At 41.7% G+C, this 19,028-nt stretch overlaps 1 protein-coding gene across 5 annotated transcripts in view; it reads right to left on the bottom strand.

Annotated features, from left to right (window-relative positions):
* The window catches only part of oxr1a (oxidation resistance 1a), a 263,359-nt gene that overhangs the window by 135,452 nt on the left and 108,879 nt on the right, over positions 1-19,028 (bottom strand). For 3 of the 5 annotated variants that reach the window (XM_028581696.1, XM_028581699.1, XM_028581693.1), the window contains exon 1: positions 1-200. This exon is cut by the window's left edge and continues 26 nt beyond it. In XM_028581696.1, the coding sequence (XP_028437497.1) occupies positions 1-200 (200 nt within the window). Of the gene's footprint in view, positions 201-19,028 lie in introns of those variants that run through there. The other 2 variants (XM_028581694.1, XM_028581695.1) reach the window with 1 other exon arrangement.

Below are 19,028 nucleotides of genomic sequence, written 5' to 3' on the forward strand. Positions count from 1 at the left end.
CCGCATCGGGGGCTGCGGCGCTGGGAGTTGGTAGTGTTGTACTCCTGCACGGCGAGGGCGGTCGTTGTCTTGGCAACAGTTGGTGCAGCCTTGTTGAGGGGTGAGGCTGGCACCAGAGTCGGGGAGAAACCTTGACTGGCAATATCCACCGACTGTGACTTCTGCTTCAGTCTGTAGGGGGACAATAAAACCACATTCATGTTAGGTTTGCAAGATTGAAAACTATTATATTTGCCAATGCCATTGTGAATACATATACACAGTGGGAAATGTTGCGTTCAAAGGCAGGCCAATCAAAGCTTATTCGCATCTGAGGTTGTTGATGTGCTGTGTCACAGAAATGTAATCGTGTGAGACAATTTTTCAAGGAAGTTAGGAGAAAGAATCGATAGGCTAATCCCACCCTTGTTGAGGGTGAATTTGTTAGCACTGCTCTTCTCGCTCAGTGCAGAGTCTCTCTACAGTAAAAAGGGATGAAGCAGGGCAGTATTGGAGGAGGACAGCACGAGTTAAGACCTTGCAGGAGACAAAATCTCAGTGAACCGGAAGAACAAAAGTTGGAGCAAACGTATAGCAGTCTGCCATGGTGAAAGTGTTGCATATGAATACGTATGCTTTCATTTGATCCTGTCTAGACTACTGTAACACTCTTTTCACCTGTCTTAGTAGACACCCATCGACATTAGAGATCTACTGCAGCCATATGTTCCTAGTTGAGATTGTGCCTTCGAAATTATGTGTCACAGCCCGGTCCTCGTGTGTGTGTGTGTGCTTCTGAGCAGGGGCGTGGCTCAGCAATCACTACCTGGCACACCTGATTCCCATCAACCATCAAGCTAAGTATAAGAAACCAGGCTCTCACTCATATGCGGTAACTCTCAGGCCCTTAAACTCCAGTGTTTTGATCTTTTGCGGATACTCACCACACCAGCCAGCACCGGTTCCCCACCACCAGACGCCATCTGCTTCCACCAGGATAGCCACCCCGCCATTTCACTATCCAAGTGCAAGTACCAAGTTCAGCTTAGGCCAAATAAAAAAACTTTGTGCTCCAAATCCAGTGTGCCAGTGTCTGAATCTGCCTTGGGGTCTAAACAAAGCAAATATCTAATCGTAACATTACGGTTCCTAAACTTTGGAACTCAATACTTTTGGACTTGGGAGTACTAAACCAATTGAGCATTGCACTCCTAGAACAACCTGAACCTAAGTTGGACAGTTAAAAAAAGGATCAAAATAGATACATCATCTTTTTTTATTCTATGCGTTCTTCTTTTTTCTTTCTCAAAACCTGGCATCTGCATTACCCACAATGCAACCGGACAACCAAGAGTTTGGTTAAATGCTGCATTCCATTTACCTCTGTAGTCGGAGCTGGGAATTATAATACACCCGAGTTGACCACGTTCCAGTACAACAAGTCGAAAAAAAAAACGTTATTTCAGAGTGGTGGCGTGCGCTAGCCAGGTTAGCCATTGTTAGCAATACCAGTTGATAACACATTACACTGTTTTTTGTGTATACAAACAGCATAGCAACATGTCCATCACAAGTTGGACAGTACTGTGTGTACAACTGGTTTAATGAGACACAAATAAGACAGAGGTGCTATTTAACTGTATTGTACTTTCTCTACTGTTGATGCACAGAGCAGACATGTTGGATTTTGAGGCTTTGCTCGGGGTACTGCGAGGTTCTCTGACTTTCCGAGTCAGAAATCTGACTTCACTGGGCGTTTCACTTGAAATTAGTAGCAACTATTCACATGTTCACTCTTCACATTTACATGTGTAAATTAGTTTTATTAAATTATCATTGCTTAACTTCATACAATGGATTCAAATTGTAGTGTTAACAGCATTTCTAAATTAAAACGTCCGCTAATGACAACATTCCTACCTCACCATCTTTCGCAGGAAAAGGTTTAAAAGTAGACTGCTTATGTAAAGAGTATGAAAAAGGTAAAGGATGGCTGAGCTAGGTCAAATCAAATCTGCCTACGACAACTCCTCAAAGCCTATTAAAAAGGATAACAAGATCCTGGGTTTGGGTTTATAAATGCGTTCACTGGGCTAATCTGAACAGGTAATCCCAAACACTCAGCAGCAGGTCTCTCCACTTACATATGTTCTCATACTCACTTGTATACACACAGAATGCACAGATACACTAACACACAGACACATAACACATAATAAAATAAAAAACAAGATTATAGTTGGGTGCTCTGGTAAAAACTTGAGTACAAAAAAAAGGGAAAATGGCTGCTGAAACACTATCTAGTATTCGTAGTCTGAAAAAAGTCCTGAAACAGCAATACAAGATTCCCAGCACTCCGCTTCCTCGCACACACTTTCAATCATTCCAGCAAAACTGCTGAAGCGAACAGAATCTTTCTGGCCATTTCACCCAAGTGCCCATCCCCTGATGGACCAAAGCAGCACACATGACATAGTGTCTAACTGGCTAATGAAAATGCATAATCTCTATGGAAATGCTGTCCATCACTGTATCTGTGTGTGTGTGTGTTTTCGATATGGAACAAACCCAAACAGTCCGGAGGACAAGGCAAACAGAGTAGGCTGAGCTGTGAATAAACACCAGAAGAAATTATGTTCTGCTTCACAGAAGTGTTCCCCAAAGTCTATTTAGTCTAAAAGAAACACACTCACTGACCCGTATTCTACAAATATATTCACCAAAACTAAATTAAAGCCCTTAATGCAACTGCAATTCTTTTCTTTACTGATTTTTCTACCTTAGGTTTTAAGGTAAGGTTTTCCTTACAGAACTGTATGGAAGTTTTCACAAAGCTGAAGAAAGGCAGACAAAGTTAGCTGGATATGCCAGATTGTGCTAATGACTATTTTGAGGAATCAGTTTGTGGCTGGCACACAATAAGGTTGGAGAATGAGTGAGAACTGCTGTTAATGGCTGTGGAGGGCGAGAGAGAGGGACAGACACAGAGACACCGAGAAAGAGATTCAAGCTGTGTGAAGTCTATCTCCACTCCCTTAGGAGTTGGTACTAATTACTGTCTCGTCAGTGGAGCAGAAGCCCTTCTTCTAGCTCCGTTCCACTGAGCTCCAAGGCCATACAGCAGAATGCAGAATGTGTTTGTTTGCGTGTGTCAGAGATCAAATGAAAAGGAACAAAATCCCTGTGTCTTAGAAAAAGAAAGATGGAAACGGAGATGGGTTTACAGAATGACTGTGTGTGTGTGTGTGTGTGTGTGTGTGTGTGTGTGTGTGTGTGTGTGTGTGTGTGTGAGAACAGTACATCAATGTTCATGTTTGCAGTTCATTCATGTCTTTTATAGCAGAATTTAATCAAATACAAACTTATTTATGGAGAACTTCTTAAACGCAGGCTAAACTCACAAAACTTATTTGCTGTTGTGCATTAGCCTGGAAATCCAGACCGAAATCTGAAAGATTAAGGGCCAGGCATTGAGTAATGAAAATGGCCCACCTCGAGGGGCAGCACCAAGCATGCATTTGAAAATCTCACTGCACGCAATTGGATAACACTATGAGCAATCACAACAATACACAGGGTAATGTGTACCCATACGCTTAGCTACCAGCGGAGCTAACTGGTAGATTAAACTGTCGTCTTCTGTTTAGCTCGCCTATGGCCCGGCTATATCAGATACAGCGATGTGATTGGTGCAGCTTGGCTACAAGGGCATAGTTAATGAGCATCATTACTCAGTGCCAGAGTGACTCGCTGAGCAAATTCAAATTGTGCTCTCGTGAGAACTCTGGATTTCCAGGGTAGTTGTGCATGTCAATTAGATTTAAAACAGCGTTGCTTTGGGGAACCCCAATCCTCAAACCTCAAACCTTAACGACTATGGATGTATGCCTTGTATCACCGGAGTTCTATGCAGAGCTGTCAAGACCACTTTAAGTCAAGTCCAAGCAATTTCAAGATCAAGTTCAAAACAAAACAGGTTCAAGATCCAGACGAAAAGAACAAGAGTGACCATTCGATATGTACGTTGCTCTACATTATCCCGCTTATTACACAGCTACTCATACAGATGTTATCCGCTGATGACGCTTGTGTCCCTGTCGTGACGGTTAACTTTACCCCTTTCTGGTCTACATATCCCTGCCTCTGCTGAATTATTTTTATCCTCTGTTTGGACAAAATGTATTCCCGCATCAAAGTGATCACTGCTACTTCACCAATATACCATTATTTATCTATAATAGAAGTATTTCAAACTAAGTAAATTGCTGTAACATGAACAGTCTATAGTGCCATAGAACGATAAAATCAAAGCGGCAGTTGCTGGATGTATTTACCGCTACAGAGCTCCGGGACACCGGCTACCAGCTACCAGCGGTTGTTTGGCTGCCAATAGGTGACTGTGAGCCGGGTACAGGCAGCGCCAGATGATGGTCCTTTTAGGGGCCATGGTAGTGAAGTTTGGCCAGAAAAAGTGAGCGTCATGCGGTGATAACACTTAAGTTTAGGCACCAAAACGACTAGTTAAGTTTAGGAAAAATATCATGGTTTGGATTAAGATTAAGTTTTATAGTTGCTTGGCTAACTATAGCATGGTTGTGCATACTTTTCCTCGATGATGAAAAAGGATTGTCTACCTTGTAACATAAACATAATCATATGTGTCGTGATTTCCCTGGCAGACAACTCACGTCATGCAGTTGTAAAACAAACTAGCTCCAGCTAGAACAGCTGCATGTAAATGATGGATATACTAAGAGCTCATTTCGGTTTCATTGACATTGTTCATACTGCTCAGAGAAATATATTAAAAACACAAACCTCTGTTGCTTCTCTCCTATGCTGTAAACGTTGTGTACACTACTAATCTCGTACAATATACAGAATAACTTACAATACAGAATAATACTTTACTAACATTAGCTTGTTTGGGAACCTGATAGCTGAGGTTAACAAATGGTACCAAAATAACGTCAAACTATTATTACACTGGAAGGAACACTCACGGACGAAGTCGTACTTCTTGGAATAATACGGCCACCGTAGGAGTTAAAACACGCTCGGAATGGGAGGGGCTAGAAAGTAATATTCAGTTGGTTGTCATATACAATTTCACCGCTAGATGGGATAAATTCTTACACAATGTAGCTTTAAAAATGGTCCTCCTATGATTAGAACACCGTCCACGGCAACGGTCTGTATGGCAACGGCCAGAGAACGCCGTAATTGACCAATCAGAATCAAAAAGTATTCAACAAAGTTGTGTAATAATCTTTATATGCTGTCTTACTGTTGTTCAAAGTCAATTATGATATAAACTTTGATCACTCAGTGAAGTCCTTTGGATTTTAAAAGTTTGAAATGTGATGAGACAAGGGAACAAATCTAACTGCCCTAATGTTGCATTATTTGCTAACATTGTGATTACAATGGTTAGAAAAACATAAAAATGTAAATATAAGAAACTGAATCCCCTTGCACAATACTAATACGATAAATATGAATTTAGACATGATTTCCTCTACACATTTGTGCATAAATAAACATCTGACATGAGGATGCTTGGTTGTTACATGGTCAGGGTACACTATGGAAAAGAAGCATTACCTGCTCTCGTAATTGACAGCCAAAGTGCATTCTGAATTGTAACTACTGGGTCTATAACAGTAGAAATGGACTGTCTTATCAGGGGAATGCTAACAGTTACTGCTAATTTCCACCGGTTGCGGAACGGCTGCAGACCGACTGCGTCCCAGCTCCGGTGGTCCACAGCCCTCCGGACCAGATACGCAGAGCTTCTATTTTTGCCGGACGCCGGAGAGCTCCGCAGCAATTCAGCACAATTCAGAAATAAAATAACACATCCGGATAATTTTCAAAATAAAATACAGCGTGCTCACGGCCAATCATATTTCCCTGCACTACACCTTAAAAACACAGCACAGAACTGTTTCCCCTCTACTCCTCTGGATGGAAACTAACTGTTGTTGGTTTTGTGGTTCTATTCTACGTGAATTTGCGAGATCTCGTGGGTCCTCGTGACTTCAGCTGTCAGTCATGGCCGCAGCCGCTCCGCAACAAATCCGGACCTGGTGGGTATTGACGGACGGCGGAGCACGCAGCAGAGCCGGTCCGCAACTGGTGGAAATGAGGAGTTACAGAGCTCATTGAGGTTAACTGTCACTGACACTAGTCTATATCAACGTTTCATTTCTTTAATTGTTCAGGTGCCGCCTGAACAATTAAAGAAATGGCAATAAACCAGAGCACGTTTTCTCCCATCCCAGAATGTTGTGTGGACTAGCCAGACCTTTCTCCGCAGCTCTGTGGAGGAAGGTCTGGCAAAGCGAGACTACTGACACTGTGACTTAGATCCCAGCTCACTACTGTAACCTGATGTCAATTCGAGCAGCAGATGATAGTTCTTATTTTTTATCCTCCCTGTCCCGAAACATTCCATCTTCAGCTCCCCACTGGTGAGTTTTAGTCCAGTAAAGCTTGGTTTGTTTTTTCTTGCTGCAGTATTTGTACTGTTGGGTCAGCATTTTCTTCTGCTTACAGGCTGCGTGGTGCCAACATCTGCCACTGCCCCAGGCTTTGTATTCTTGTAACAATGTCCAGGTTACAGGCTCTCACGGATCACCTGCCCACGAGGGTCATGTTCACACAAAAGTACAGTACAGGCCAAAAGTTTGGACACACCTTCTCATTCAATGAGTTTCCTTTTTATTTTCATGACTATTTACATTGTAGATTCTCACTGAAGGCATCAAAACTATGAATGAACACATATGGAATGATGTACTTAACAAAAAAGTGTGAAATAACTGAAAACATGTCTTATATTTTAGATTCCTCAAAGTAGCCACCCTTTGCTTTTTTATTAATAACGGACAAAATTCCACTAATTAACCCTGACAAAGCACACCTGTGAAGTGAAAACCATTTCAGATGACTACCTCATGAAGCTCATTGAGAGAACACCAAGGGTTTGCAGTTATCAAAAAAAGCAAAGGGTGGCTACTTTGAATAATCTAAAATATAAGACATGTTTTCAGTTATTTCACACTTTTTTGTTAAGTACAAAATTCCATGTGTGTTCATTCATAGTTTTGATGCCTTCAGTGAGAATCTACAATGTAAATAGTCATGAAAATAAAGAAACGCATTGAATGAGAAAGTGTGTCCAAACTTTTGAACTGTACTGTATGTCAACTGCATTGCAAAACGTTGAAGACATGCTGTACAGGATGCCATTAATTCCCCTTCATTTTTGATTTCACAGATATTTTTTTTCAAACTTTGAGGTCCATTTGTGCCCTAAGCCCCATTAGGAAGATGTGACCCTGCTAAGAGCTGACATGTGGTCAGCATAGTCCTTTCTCATGTACATCTCAGCTATGGGCAAAACATTGCAGGGCTTACGGAATCACAACTCAGGTAATGTAACCACGGGAGCTGTAATGCTGTGCGCCTACTTCAGCTATAGTCTGCAGCAGCAGTTTCTTGTTGCTGTTAATGGAGCAGCAAATGAGTATTATCACTTATCTAACTTAAGAACACGACTTTCTCCGCAGGTTTCCATTAACTTGTTAACTGTACTGTAATGACGACCAATACAAGACAAAATGGCAACATTTTGGATTCAAACCTATTACACAGGGCTAAACAATTCCAAACAAAGAGCGTCATTATAGTGTGATTGGAAACTTCACGTGTCCATTGCCTGAAATGGACCAGTCCTCAGCAGTACCGTGTAGCGGCACTTCTGATCTTTGGCCACATGGGTACCCTTACTTCTAATTGTTGTTAACCGTATTGTTAATAGGATGATATTTATACCAAAGTAGGCTATATACCAAGATTTATTGGGATAAACCAAGTAATTATATGTAAAATCAGACATTCAGTACCCCCTTATAACCCAAATGGAATGATCCTTTGATTCATAACCACATTTTCAGACACTGTGAAGATTCGACACATGCAATGATCATGTCATGCAAAAGCTAGCAGCTTTTTTGGTCCAATTCAGGCCATGCCTGTGTCAAATTATGCAAGACAAATTACTCCCAGTTGCACAGTCAATCGGAATTACTAGGAGTGTGAATGGTATGTGTGACCCAAAAAAATAAATAATTAAAAACCACTAGGAATTTACAGCGTCAAATGCAATGTGTAGTGTATGTAGAGGACTCCATGTAGTCCTGCATCAGGATAAAAGTGTGTTAGGAAGCGCAGAGTTTCACAACCTAACTGAAATCAGCTAGAATGCCAAGCCACAAACGCATCCTTCTTAAATGTGAAACCCAGAAAATGCCCTGGTGGGAAATGCAGCAAGATTAAGAGGCTTTTCCTCTCACACCAGTGAAGAACGGGCTGCTTGCGATGCCATTGGTTTAACGTTGGGATGTTTTTTTTCCTCCGGGTAAACAGGCTTCGTCCTGAGCTGTGATTGCACCAATCTCCATCTCCCCTGCAGGCAAAGAGCTCATGAGCATCAGAGAGGAATGAGAGGCACGCGTCAACAAAGCCACCAGCTCTGACAGATTCCTATATATGAGCAATTGCTTACACAAATATGAATAGAGGGAGGGAAAAATGAAGGCAAACCGAAGCAGAGGCATTTTGTTTTCTAACCCGCCACTGTGATTTGACCTGGGCCAGGAGGCAGTGGTAGGCCTATATTTGCAGCCCTGCCAAACTGGCATCACTATAATAATCCGACTGTACTGGGATCCACGTGGTTTGGCAAAGGATGCATAAACAACAGGAAATTGGGGGCTAAGTCAAAACACGCTTATCGCACTCCTACTAAGAGGGATTAGACCTAGAAAAAAAAAAGGGCCTGCGTTTGCATTGCCTTCCATTCCTCCTCTTTGCTTCCCCTCCCCGATGCTTGCCTTGAAGCTACAAAATAACTTTTTTTCAGGGAATTGGTGTTTATATACAGCAGCAGATATAATGCTGTGCTATATAAAGACTATAGGGGAAGGCTGGGTTGACGACACTGTTACAATGCTGGCAGCACAATAACCAGTCCCAATACTTTGAATGCTGATTATGTAACCTCAAAAGAAAAAGGGAGGGAAAACCTTTATCACATTCATTTATTGCAAAGAAGCCCCCCCCCTCAAAAAAAAAAAGTCCGTTACGGATAAGAAAGAATTAGTGACAAATGTTCAATGATCTTCATCAAGCTGTTGCAAAGTATTCAAGTTGGGCAGATGATGTTGTTATTGTGCATTGTACATATCCTTCTCCCAAAACTGCAAGAACAAATATTTTTGTATCTTTAAAATACACTAATCAATACTTTTATTTGAAAAAAGAAGTCAAATGACTATGTGTATTGTGAAAGGTGTCGCTCGTAGAGACAAACCTACAGACAAATATCACCCAACTGCTGTTCCCCCAGTGTTTCCTCTATGTTGATTTGACCGTGGCGGCCCTCCACGGCAACATTAATACCAAGATGATACTTTCCTGATAACCTTACTTTGAGGAATATAAAGAAATATAAAGAAAAGGAAAATGTCCACACACAAGCAGAAATACCAGACCAAAAATGGAGAGCTTTTTATTTCGAAAATGTGTAAAGTGATCATAGAACAAGTAAAGAAGACTACAAAGCTTGCCAGATCATAATAGTCGGCGCAACAGAAACATAAAAAGTTCCATACCCTGCCCAAGACCACCAGTCACTTTGTTTTCCAGCCTTGGTTAATCAGTTATGAGTTATAGAAACTAATAAGGATTCCTCAACTCGGATGAGGACTCATTAGTTTTACAAACAAGAACATGAGATGGCTTCTGATCCTGAGGGAGTAATCTCCAGACTATCTGCTAATCATCTCTTGTTGACATCCTCTCGTCTTCACACCATCCATCAGGCTAGTATTAAATTGCTATTTGAAATGGATTGCAGGGGTTTCAGTGACTGCAGGCAGCCATAACAAAACAACTGGACAACTCTGGACTATAGCTAAAGCTTAATAAGAAGCCGCCATCAAAGGCTGTCTGACTGAAGCTGGGCTCCTGATTCTGGCACACAAAGAAGGATAGGGCAACAACAACCTGTGGCCATGCATGTTAATATGGCCCTCTGTTGCATCCCGAAGCCTAATGAAATACAGCTGGACCCCGCTGCTCTCTGCTCAGCTGTTGGACACCTCCGCATAATGATGTATGGAGCTGTACCCCGCATTACGCTCATCTGCCCTCGCTAAATGCCAGAGCAGCAATTCTGTGTCAAAGGAGTTATGTGGCACTTTTGACCAATGGGGCTTTAAACTTAGCCACGCCTCTGGGTCAACGTGGTGAGAGTAGCAGCTAAATGCCAGCCACAAAGCACATACAGAGTCAAAGGAACTGAAAAGTCATAACCTGCACTATTCCTGTATCGTGGATTCGGGTGCGACTCTGTGGATTTTTTACAACCAAACATTTGTCATTGAGAGTTTGAATGCGCTGTTTGAAAACATCCGTTACTGTACGAGCCTGTCCTTGAGCCGGAGTTGAACAATGCAATCAAAAAGCGAAACCCAACACGCATCTCCTTTATTAGTTATGTAACACAATAGACTTCCCATTACTGAGACGCAGTGTTATCCTCGCTGAGTGGGTGTCCATTTTGCATTACCTCCTCAGCTGGATTCCTGGTTTGATGGTATTTTTCATCCCTGACACATCTCCTGTTCAGCAAACGCTTGCTTAAATCTTTGAGAAACCACAACATTCTCTTTGACTTTTTTTTTATGTCTTGCTTTTTTTGTTTGCCACCGGTGAAGGCAGACGGAGGCCAGCTCCTGCAGCCTGGGTGGATGTGAGAATAAGAAGATCAGAAGGTCTGTTCATGTTTCAGTCTCTGTTGTTACACTGTAATAAGGAAGTGAGATCTGTTACTGAGACAAGACTGAGCCACAGTATAGAACTAGGGAAACTCTGACGGCTGATTGTGGTAGAGCAGTGTTAGGCTACATTTACATTGCTACATTTTGGTTTTAAAACAAATACCTTTTGCTACGTTTACACCTCGCATTCACACTGCCCTGGCGTTTCAGAGGCCCTAAAACGGAGACATTTGAAAACACTTCTGACCCCGTTTGGTTTGGAATTTTTCACATACTGCATAGTCTGGCTCAACAGATGTACATTGCTGGGATAAAGCCTGACATCCAGCACGTCTCCCTCCCCTCTTACATTTATTTATTTTTTTTTTAAATCGGTGCTAACGGGCCTGAACGTTGTTTCCCCCTATCCCAGATTAGACAGGTGATGTAAGCAGACCATACTCCGGCGCCGACACCTTGCCACGGCTGGGTATTGTTCAGAAATGTTCGATACCTGTACCGCTGCCAACACTGAGTTTGATACCAGCTCCTGACAGATTCTTTTTTCGATTCACATTTTATAAAATCCATGTGATAAACCCTGTGATACATTTAGCGGATAATACTTCTGTTCTTTTACTTGTAATGAAGAATTCGGGTGATTTTCCTTAAGTAAAGGATCTGAATACCATAACAATAATACAAGTATGGCTAAGCATGTGCTTCAATTTAAAATATAGCTGGGTTGAGGGTTTAAATAAAATCCCCCAGACACTGGTTTGCACACTTAAATCAACCCTTAACCAACCAAACACACACTAAAACAACACCAGACGAAGGCACCAGCACACATGAGGCCTCACCAACCAACCAGCCTTTGAGCTACATCTAATGATTTCTCCATCACTTAGCAGCATCTGCCAACAATGTCGAACAGCTCCATTTTGATCAAAAACCGGTCCATAAATCAACAGTTCGGCTCATAAGCACACAGCTGGGGGGAAAGGCTTCTATTAATTTTCTAAAATGTATCGATATCACACAGAAACACCCATCACCCACTGCCTTTCACTTGACTAACAGAGGAATTATCTTAGCTGACAAGGCGGGCAGGGAAAAAAAAAGAAAAATAAGAAAAGAAAACAAATCACTGCTTCATTAAGTGTCTGGCTCTGACTCCGGGGCAAGCTTTTCCTCCATCACTTTCTGGCTCTCTGTGTATCACTCAAGCAGCAAATACAGACACGTAGGGACAAAAATAGCAGGCACGCTTGCTCTCATTGTCCCCATCTTGGAAACAAACACAAACCCACTCCGTCAGACTCTGCAGCTCAATCATTCACAGCCTTCAGCGTTTGATTCAGTGAGTATCCGCGGGGCCTCGGGACTGTTACTGCAGTCTTCCACCCTCCTCCTCCTCCTCCTCCTCCTCGTTGCTAGCCTCAGTCCTGTTCTCGCGCTGTCATTTGCCGAGTGTCTGTGACAGGCAGCTGCACGATTGGTCAGCGGAAGAAGTGAATGCAACGTCATGCCACTGTGGCTTGTGCTGGTGCAGAAATTAGAGATATGTTCTGAGTATTGGCAGTTTTCAGCAGCGTGTTGAGTATCACGTTAGATCCTCATGGGGCGGGGGAAGAGAAGAAGAGGCAGGCAAGACAGCGGAGATGGAAAGGAGAGTTTTAATTATCAGTTATTGGCTTCCCACATTCCATTTCATTTGTTAGGATGAATAACATGCAGAGATATCTTTGTGCAACAAAAGTGCATTTCTGGAAAATGTAATTCTTTAAAAAGGGGTTGTACTGGACATTCAGAACATTAATGTAGCAGCAAACAAATATTTGCTATGTAACTGTATAGTGGAGTAATGTCATTTGTTTTTTGTCGTGACAAGTTGACATTGTTTGGGTTGTCTTGATTACGACAACTTGACATTAATCAAAGTGACATTACCAGAAGATGTATTTGTCATGACAACTTGACGTTAAATTTCTTTGGAGTGTCCTTATTAATTCAACTTGGCAGTAAACAGGATGACATTATGTCAAGTTGTCATGACAAAGACATCCTCTGGTAATGTCATCCTGGTTAATATCAAGTTGTCATTACAAAGACATCCCAAGGAAATGTAATGACAACTTTTCATGACCAAGACAACTTCTGGTATTGTCACTTTGATAAATGTCAAGTTGTCATAATCAAGACAACCCAAACAATGTCAACTTGTCATGACAAAAACCGAATGACACTTAATGACAGACGTCATAAACGTTTATGACTTATTTATAACGTTTATGACATGTTCATGACAATATCATGTCATAGTTATGACAGTGTCATGTCACGATTATGTTGATACCTTCAAGTGTTACCGATATTTCTTTAAAGAAGGGCTCCATTTAGGTCAAAGTAAACATTAATTCGCTATTTACTTACTTTTGGAAAACTTTATTCTTCATATGCCAAACTATATGTTTCCCTTTAGACAAATGTCAACATTTTTGCGTGTACAACAACGGAGAAAAGCTAGTTTGGTAAATAATTACAACTGCTAGTTGGAAGTGTACCAATTAAACTCTGTCTCCATTTACCTGGAATTACTGCTAAATTGGGACATTGTTAAGCATGCTAAACATGTCCTGATTCAGTACTTAAAGAACATGATTTTAAAGGGGTGATAGAATGATTATATAGGGTATTTCACACTGTTCCTTATGGTCTCCTAATGGGGTATATAACATTAGTTGGGCTGAAAATGGCCTGGTTGATATTTTATTGGCCCTTATGCATCCCTTTGTTTTGGCCCTATTTGTAACAAGAGCTTTTCTTCCAAAAATGGTATGCTTGTGAATATTTAGATGAGCTGCACGCTGATTGGTTGAGCCTTATCCACACACGTAGAGAGTCGCGCTGATTGGTTGAGCGAATCGCAATACACACGCATTAGAGGTTGCGTGCTGATTGGTTGAGCGAATCCCCAATACACACACATTAGAAACGCGACAGAATCTCATATTCCAGACACTGCAATGTTTCCTTACCAAATTCACTTCTGAGACTTTTTTATGCGAGAAATCAACTATATAAAGCTGAAATATGGGCCGTTTTACGAAAATGGATGGCTAATTGCAAAGTTGGTAAGACTGTGTCGGAGTTCAGCGCCTGGTGCTACCTGTGTTGCTGCCTCGCCGCCCGGCCTGCCTTCCTCCACGGACCCCGGCCTGCTGTGAGCTTGATTGAGCACCCACAGCACCTCATACCCGCGCAAAGTCACCGTTTGGGCTAATGGACTACTACCAAACGCCGCTGCCCTGACAGAGCTCTAGGGCCTGCATCTCCTCTCTTCCTGCTAGCTAAATGGCCCGTGTGTGAGAGCGCGGTCAGCGAGCTTGTTACACCAGCAATCTCTTGCCACATGTTACACACGTCATGCCACTTAGCTATACAACATATACCTAAATGTCTTATAAAGCTAACAACGGTGTCCGATTTCAAGTTAATGAATATTTGTGAGCTGTAAGGGTTTCGTTAGCTGCGACTGTCCCTTCAATCCTATGTGTACAGATTGCGGCTAGTTAGCTTCATTTTTGGTCGTAATTCGAGTATATTTACAGTTTGAATTTCGTCACACCACTTATACAACATCTAACTAAATGTTTTATTAAGCTAACAACGGTGTCTGATTTCAAGTTAATGAATTTTTGTGAATTCCAGAGGAATTCTAAGAGGAGGCTAGCTAGTTCTCATTGATAGAGCTCCATCCAGCCGCAGGCTCTATCAATGAGACTCGCGGACAAGCGACGTTTATTTCCCCAATCGTTAATAACTCAACACATTATAATTACACACATTAAAAGATTAACTGGAACCTGTGGTAAGAGAATTCTGGTGTAACAAGCTCGCTGACCGCGCTTTCACTCACACACACCGGGCATTTAGCGAGCAGGAAGAGGGGAGTTTCAGGCCCTGGAGCTCTGTCAGAGCAGCGGCTTTTCGTAGTTCATTAGCCCAAAACGGTGACTTTGTGCGGGTATGAAGTGCCGCGGGCTGCCAGACGTAACGGAGCTCAATCGAGCTCACAGCAGGCCGGGGTCTGTGAAGGAAGGCAGGCCGGGTGGCGAGGCAACAACACAGGCAGCACCGGCCTCTGAAGTCTGACACACAGGCGGAGTAAATTTGCAATTAGACATACATTTTCGTAAAACGGCCCATATTTGACCTCTACATAGTTGATTTCTCGCATAAAAAAGTCTCAGAAGTGAATTTAATGGTAAAATAGCATATGAACAATGTATACAATTTCTGAGATCTGCATGACCTAGATTCAGAAGACTAACTGATCTCAGGTCAGTTGTGTAGCCTATGCAAATATGGGGGCGTGACAAACACAGACTAGAGCCAAATGAGGAGGAGCCGCAATAGTTGACGTCAACTAGGCGGCTTGTTGAGATTCGCCCGTTTTCAGAGGCAGTTTCAAGTAGTGAGATGTGCAGAGAAAAGAGGTGTCAATGGGATTTAGAGGTTCTATGTATGTCCTAGTTACCCACTAAACTGTCATTATTCAACTATGACAAGGTAAAATCAGTTTTGCATTCTATCACCCCTTTAAGAAGCGAGAGATGAAACGATTGCTTTGTTATTGCAGGACATAGATTATTTTTTTGTTGTTACAGTAACGTTATGGGACTCGCGACGAGTCCGATAGCCGCCGGTTAACGTTACATGATTGTCCACCGCAGGTTGACGTCATGTTGCAAATTTTACAAAAAGCTGATTCGGACTCAACTTTCTGCTGAAGGCATTAAAAAATAAAAAAATAAAATACTTGTGTCTTTACCAGACTGACAATTGACGTGGACAGGTTTGTGAATGAATGCTCAGCCAGCCAGCGCCTAATTATGGCATTATGCATGGTTGTATTCTCTTTACCTTTATCAAATTGCATGAAAATGACAACAGGCTGATAACAGTATAAGCCTACAGACCTCTACTAGGGTGGGTACAGAACCCGGTACTTTTACCGGTACCGACCGAATCACGTCGGTACTACAGAGTATTGGTTCACGTAAAATCAAACGGTGCCAAATTTCGGTACCTGAGAGCACATAAGTGCAAGCTTATCTGTCCTCTCTGCATGTTGACAGAGAGCAGAGGTCCGACACACACACACAAGATGGTAGACATAGCGCTGCATAAATTAGTCAGCGGCTAGCGAACATTAAGCAAGCAGCTTAATCCCAACAAAACACCCCAGTGAATTTTTGCCTGCATGCACGTTTTAAAAACTGAATATTCAAATCCCCAAATTGAAAATCTAATACCTACCCAATATAACGAATATTCAAATACTCAAATATTCTGATTCCAACCCTAATATCTTTGAACAGGTTTAGTACGGCCTTTCTACTAAACTTTCTACAGTCATAGGATCCATGCAGCAATTGTCAGCCAGTCCTCTCACTTGCATATCTGTTCATTGCAGGAAAGAAAGCAGTGACTGGCTGGAAGCAGCAACATCTGTCACCACTGGTGGCCCTGGCACCAGCTGATCAGGTCACATACATCTTGGATGTTGTTAAGGGGACATATTTGTAATGGGTCAACTACAAATCAGGATGTGTATTCATGGGATGTGTTTTATTGTTCTGCACTTGGGCCTGTTTTACACGGAGCTGTGGCTGCAGTTACCTGGAGTGATCTCCACCCACACCTTCCTCTCTGTCTCACTGTCTAGAATCAACTCCTCCTCTCTCCTCTTTTCCCACTTTCCTCTCATCTGTCTTTATCGTCTCTCTTTCTCACCCCATATTGTCCGTTGGCAGGCTGATTGGATCAATCTGGTCAACCTGATGCCCTTCTGCAGCAGACACCACTTGGCAGCGCTTGGCACATTCTGCGGCTCACTGACATTCACTGAGCACAGACATTAGCTTACTCGAGTGTGTGACGCAATTAAAACTGACGTAAAAGCTGAAATGCAGGGGACATGGGAGCTTGTCTTGTTTAATCAGTCTAACATGGTAATTTGCAAGAAGTTCTCAAAATCAAACAAACCCACAGCAGACTTCACTTAAAGGAAATTATGATTCTTCTTCAAAACCAAAAGTTAAAAGTAAAGTAAAACATCAGGATCTTTGGCAGCTACTTAGCCTTTCAATAAGAAAAAAGATGCAGGGATGACATAAGGAGTGCCAGAGGCCGGATTTATGTCTCTCAGAACAAAAACAAGACAACAGTGTCAGACGGTCTATAAAAGAAGGAATAGCTCCTAAATGCAAAGTGACAGTTGTGATGGACGTGGTGAATGAAGACAGAGCCTCCAGGAGGTCTCTGGGCAGCTGCCAATCACATTGAATGGACTTGCGCCAAACTTAGTACAGAAACATAGGATACAAGTGCACGTGATGCTTTCCAGTGAAATGTATTATTCATTATTAATAATAATTAGGACAGGGTATTGGCAATGATTTCCTGAATCGATTCCAATTCACAAGGTCCCGATTCAATTACATTTCCGATTCAGTTCAACATCAATTAAGTTAGGGTAGATTCAGTTACAATACCAATTTTGGCTTGGATATAAAAAGAGATCCTCAGACAACTTTTGCTGTAAATTGTACAAGAAAGAAGCAACTCTCAAATATGTTTTTAATAATGCACCAGGTAATGTTTACATTAAGAATTGACCCCCCCAAATTTTTGGTTTAAAAGTACTTTTTTTCATATACATCTATGGTAAAAAGGCATGTATTAAAAAGATTGATTTCTGGATTTTATTCAATCAATCACTCAAAGACTAGTAGATGGAGAATCGATTATTTTATCCCAGCCCTAATAATATGAAATAATGAAAAACCGTGAGTCTTTCCATTTTTATCAAATGACCAATGCCCTTCAAGCTCTGCAGACTTCTTCTAATGTGCCTGCCATTACTCTGTTAAACTGCTGTCGTATGTAAACCCCTTTTTATTGCATATCATTAATATTAAAAAGGTTTTATCCAACATAAAGCAACTTTGTATGCCTAGTAAAGTCAGAAATAAACGCTTGAAATGTTTAAGGCTTAAAAGCTTTCATAACATATTATTATTATTAATAGCACAGCAGCACTTACGTCTGACCTACATTTTATCGGGAAAATGGCGAGGAAAGCCTTATTGCAGCTGCATTGCAATTATTAGTGTGTTTCCTCCTGCTGCTGACCCACCACACACCGAAGATGCCTGCAACCCTCAAACGAAAAAAAACGACAGGATATCTGGTTTAATGTGAGCGGGATAAATGAAACGGTAACTCAGAATTGAAATCTCCCAAATCAATCAGTGCACACTGAAGGTGGAGCCTACTATAGCGTTGATGGATGGTACGCCCTGTATGCCCTCTTGTTCTATCTAGACAACAACAAGCCTCATCACCTCGGCTGTATTAGTTAACACGCTATATAATAACATGGTTGAAAAGACACCATTAATGACTCCATTAAAACCTAAAGATGTACAGTGTATGGAAACACAGACTCAATTTATACAGCAGCTTTATTCCAGGAGTGGTTTAAAGAGCTTAACAATGTGTCACATTTATACACACACACAAACCAAATCTGCCTATCAACACCAGTGGAGACTACAGAACTAGTCTGACACATAGGCTTACCACCTGTAAAACCACTACATGTGGTTTCTACACTTCAGTTTTTTCATAGATAGACTTAGGTAAACAACATCAAAGTATTCCTTTAAACAATCCGAGGCACACTGTAAGGTTTGTGACAAAATGAAAATGCCTTTATTTCACATGGCAATAGAGAACCACACTTCCACTCCACTGATTAGTGCTATAGGTGTGCAAGCTACTGCTGACAATGACACAGATGAAGAGCTATGTCGGTTGCAACACGTAAAATAAAGGCAATTTAATTGTGTCACAAAAACTACAGACCTAAAATATCTTGTTCAGTGTTTAGCCAACCAAGCTAGCTAGCTGGTAACTAAAGGGAGAGTTTGCAGATTTTCTGTACTGCCATACATGCAGATGAATAGCCTGTCGGTAAATCTCCGCTGGATGACTCGCTTTCCCTCTTTAGCATTTAGCAGTGCCATTGTAACCATAAACAACAAAGGCTTGGCTACGTTGACCTCCCCAGCTACACCCTCTTGGCCAAAAATCATCACATTCGGTTGCAAAAAAACAAGATTGGCTTCAAAACAGCAGTCCACAAAC

The sequence above is a fragment of the Perca flavescens genome, chromosome 6 (assembly GCF_004354835.1).
Source record: "Perca flavescens isolate YP-PL-M2 chromosome 6, PFLA_1.0, whole genome shotgun sequence".
NCBI lineage: Eukaryota > Metazoa > Chordata > Actinopteri > Perciformes > Percidae > Perca > Perca flavescens.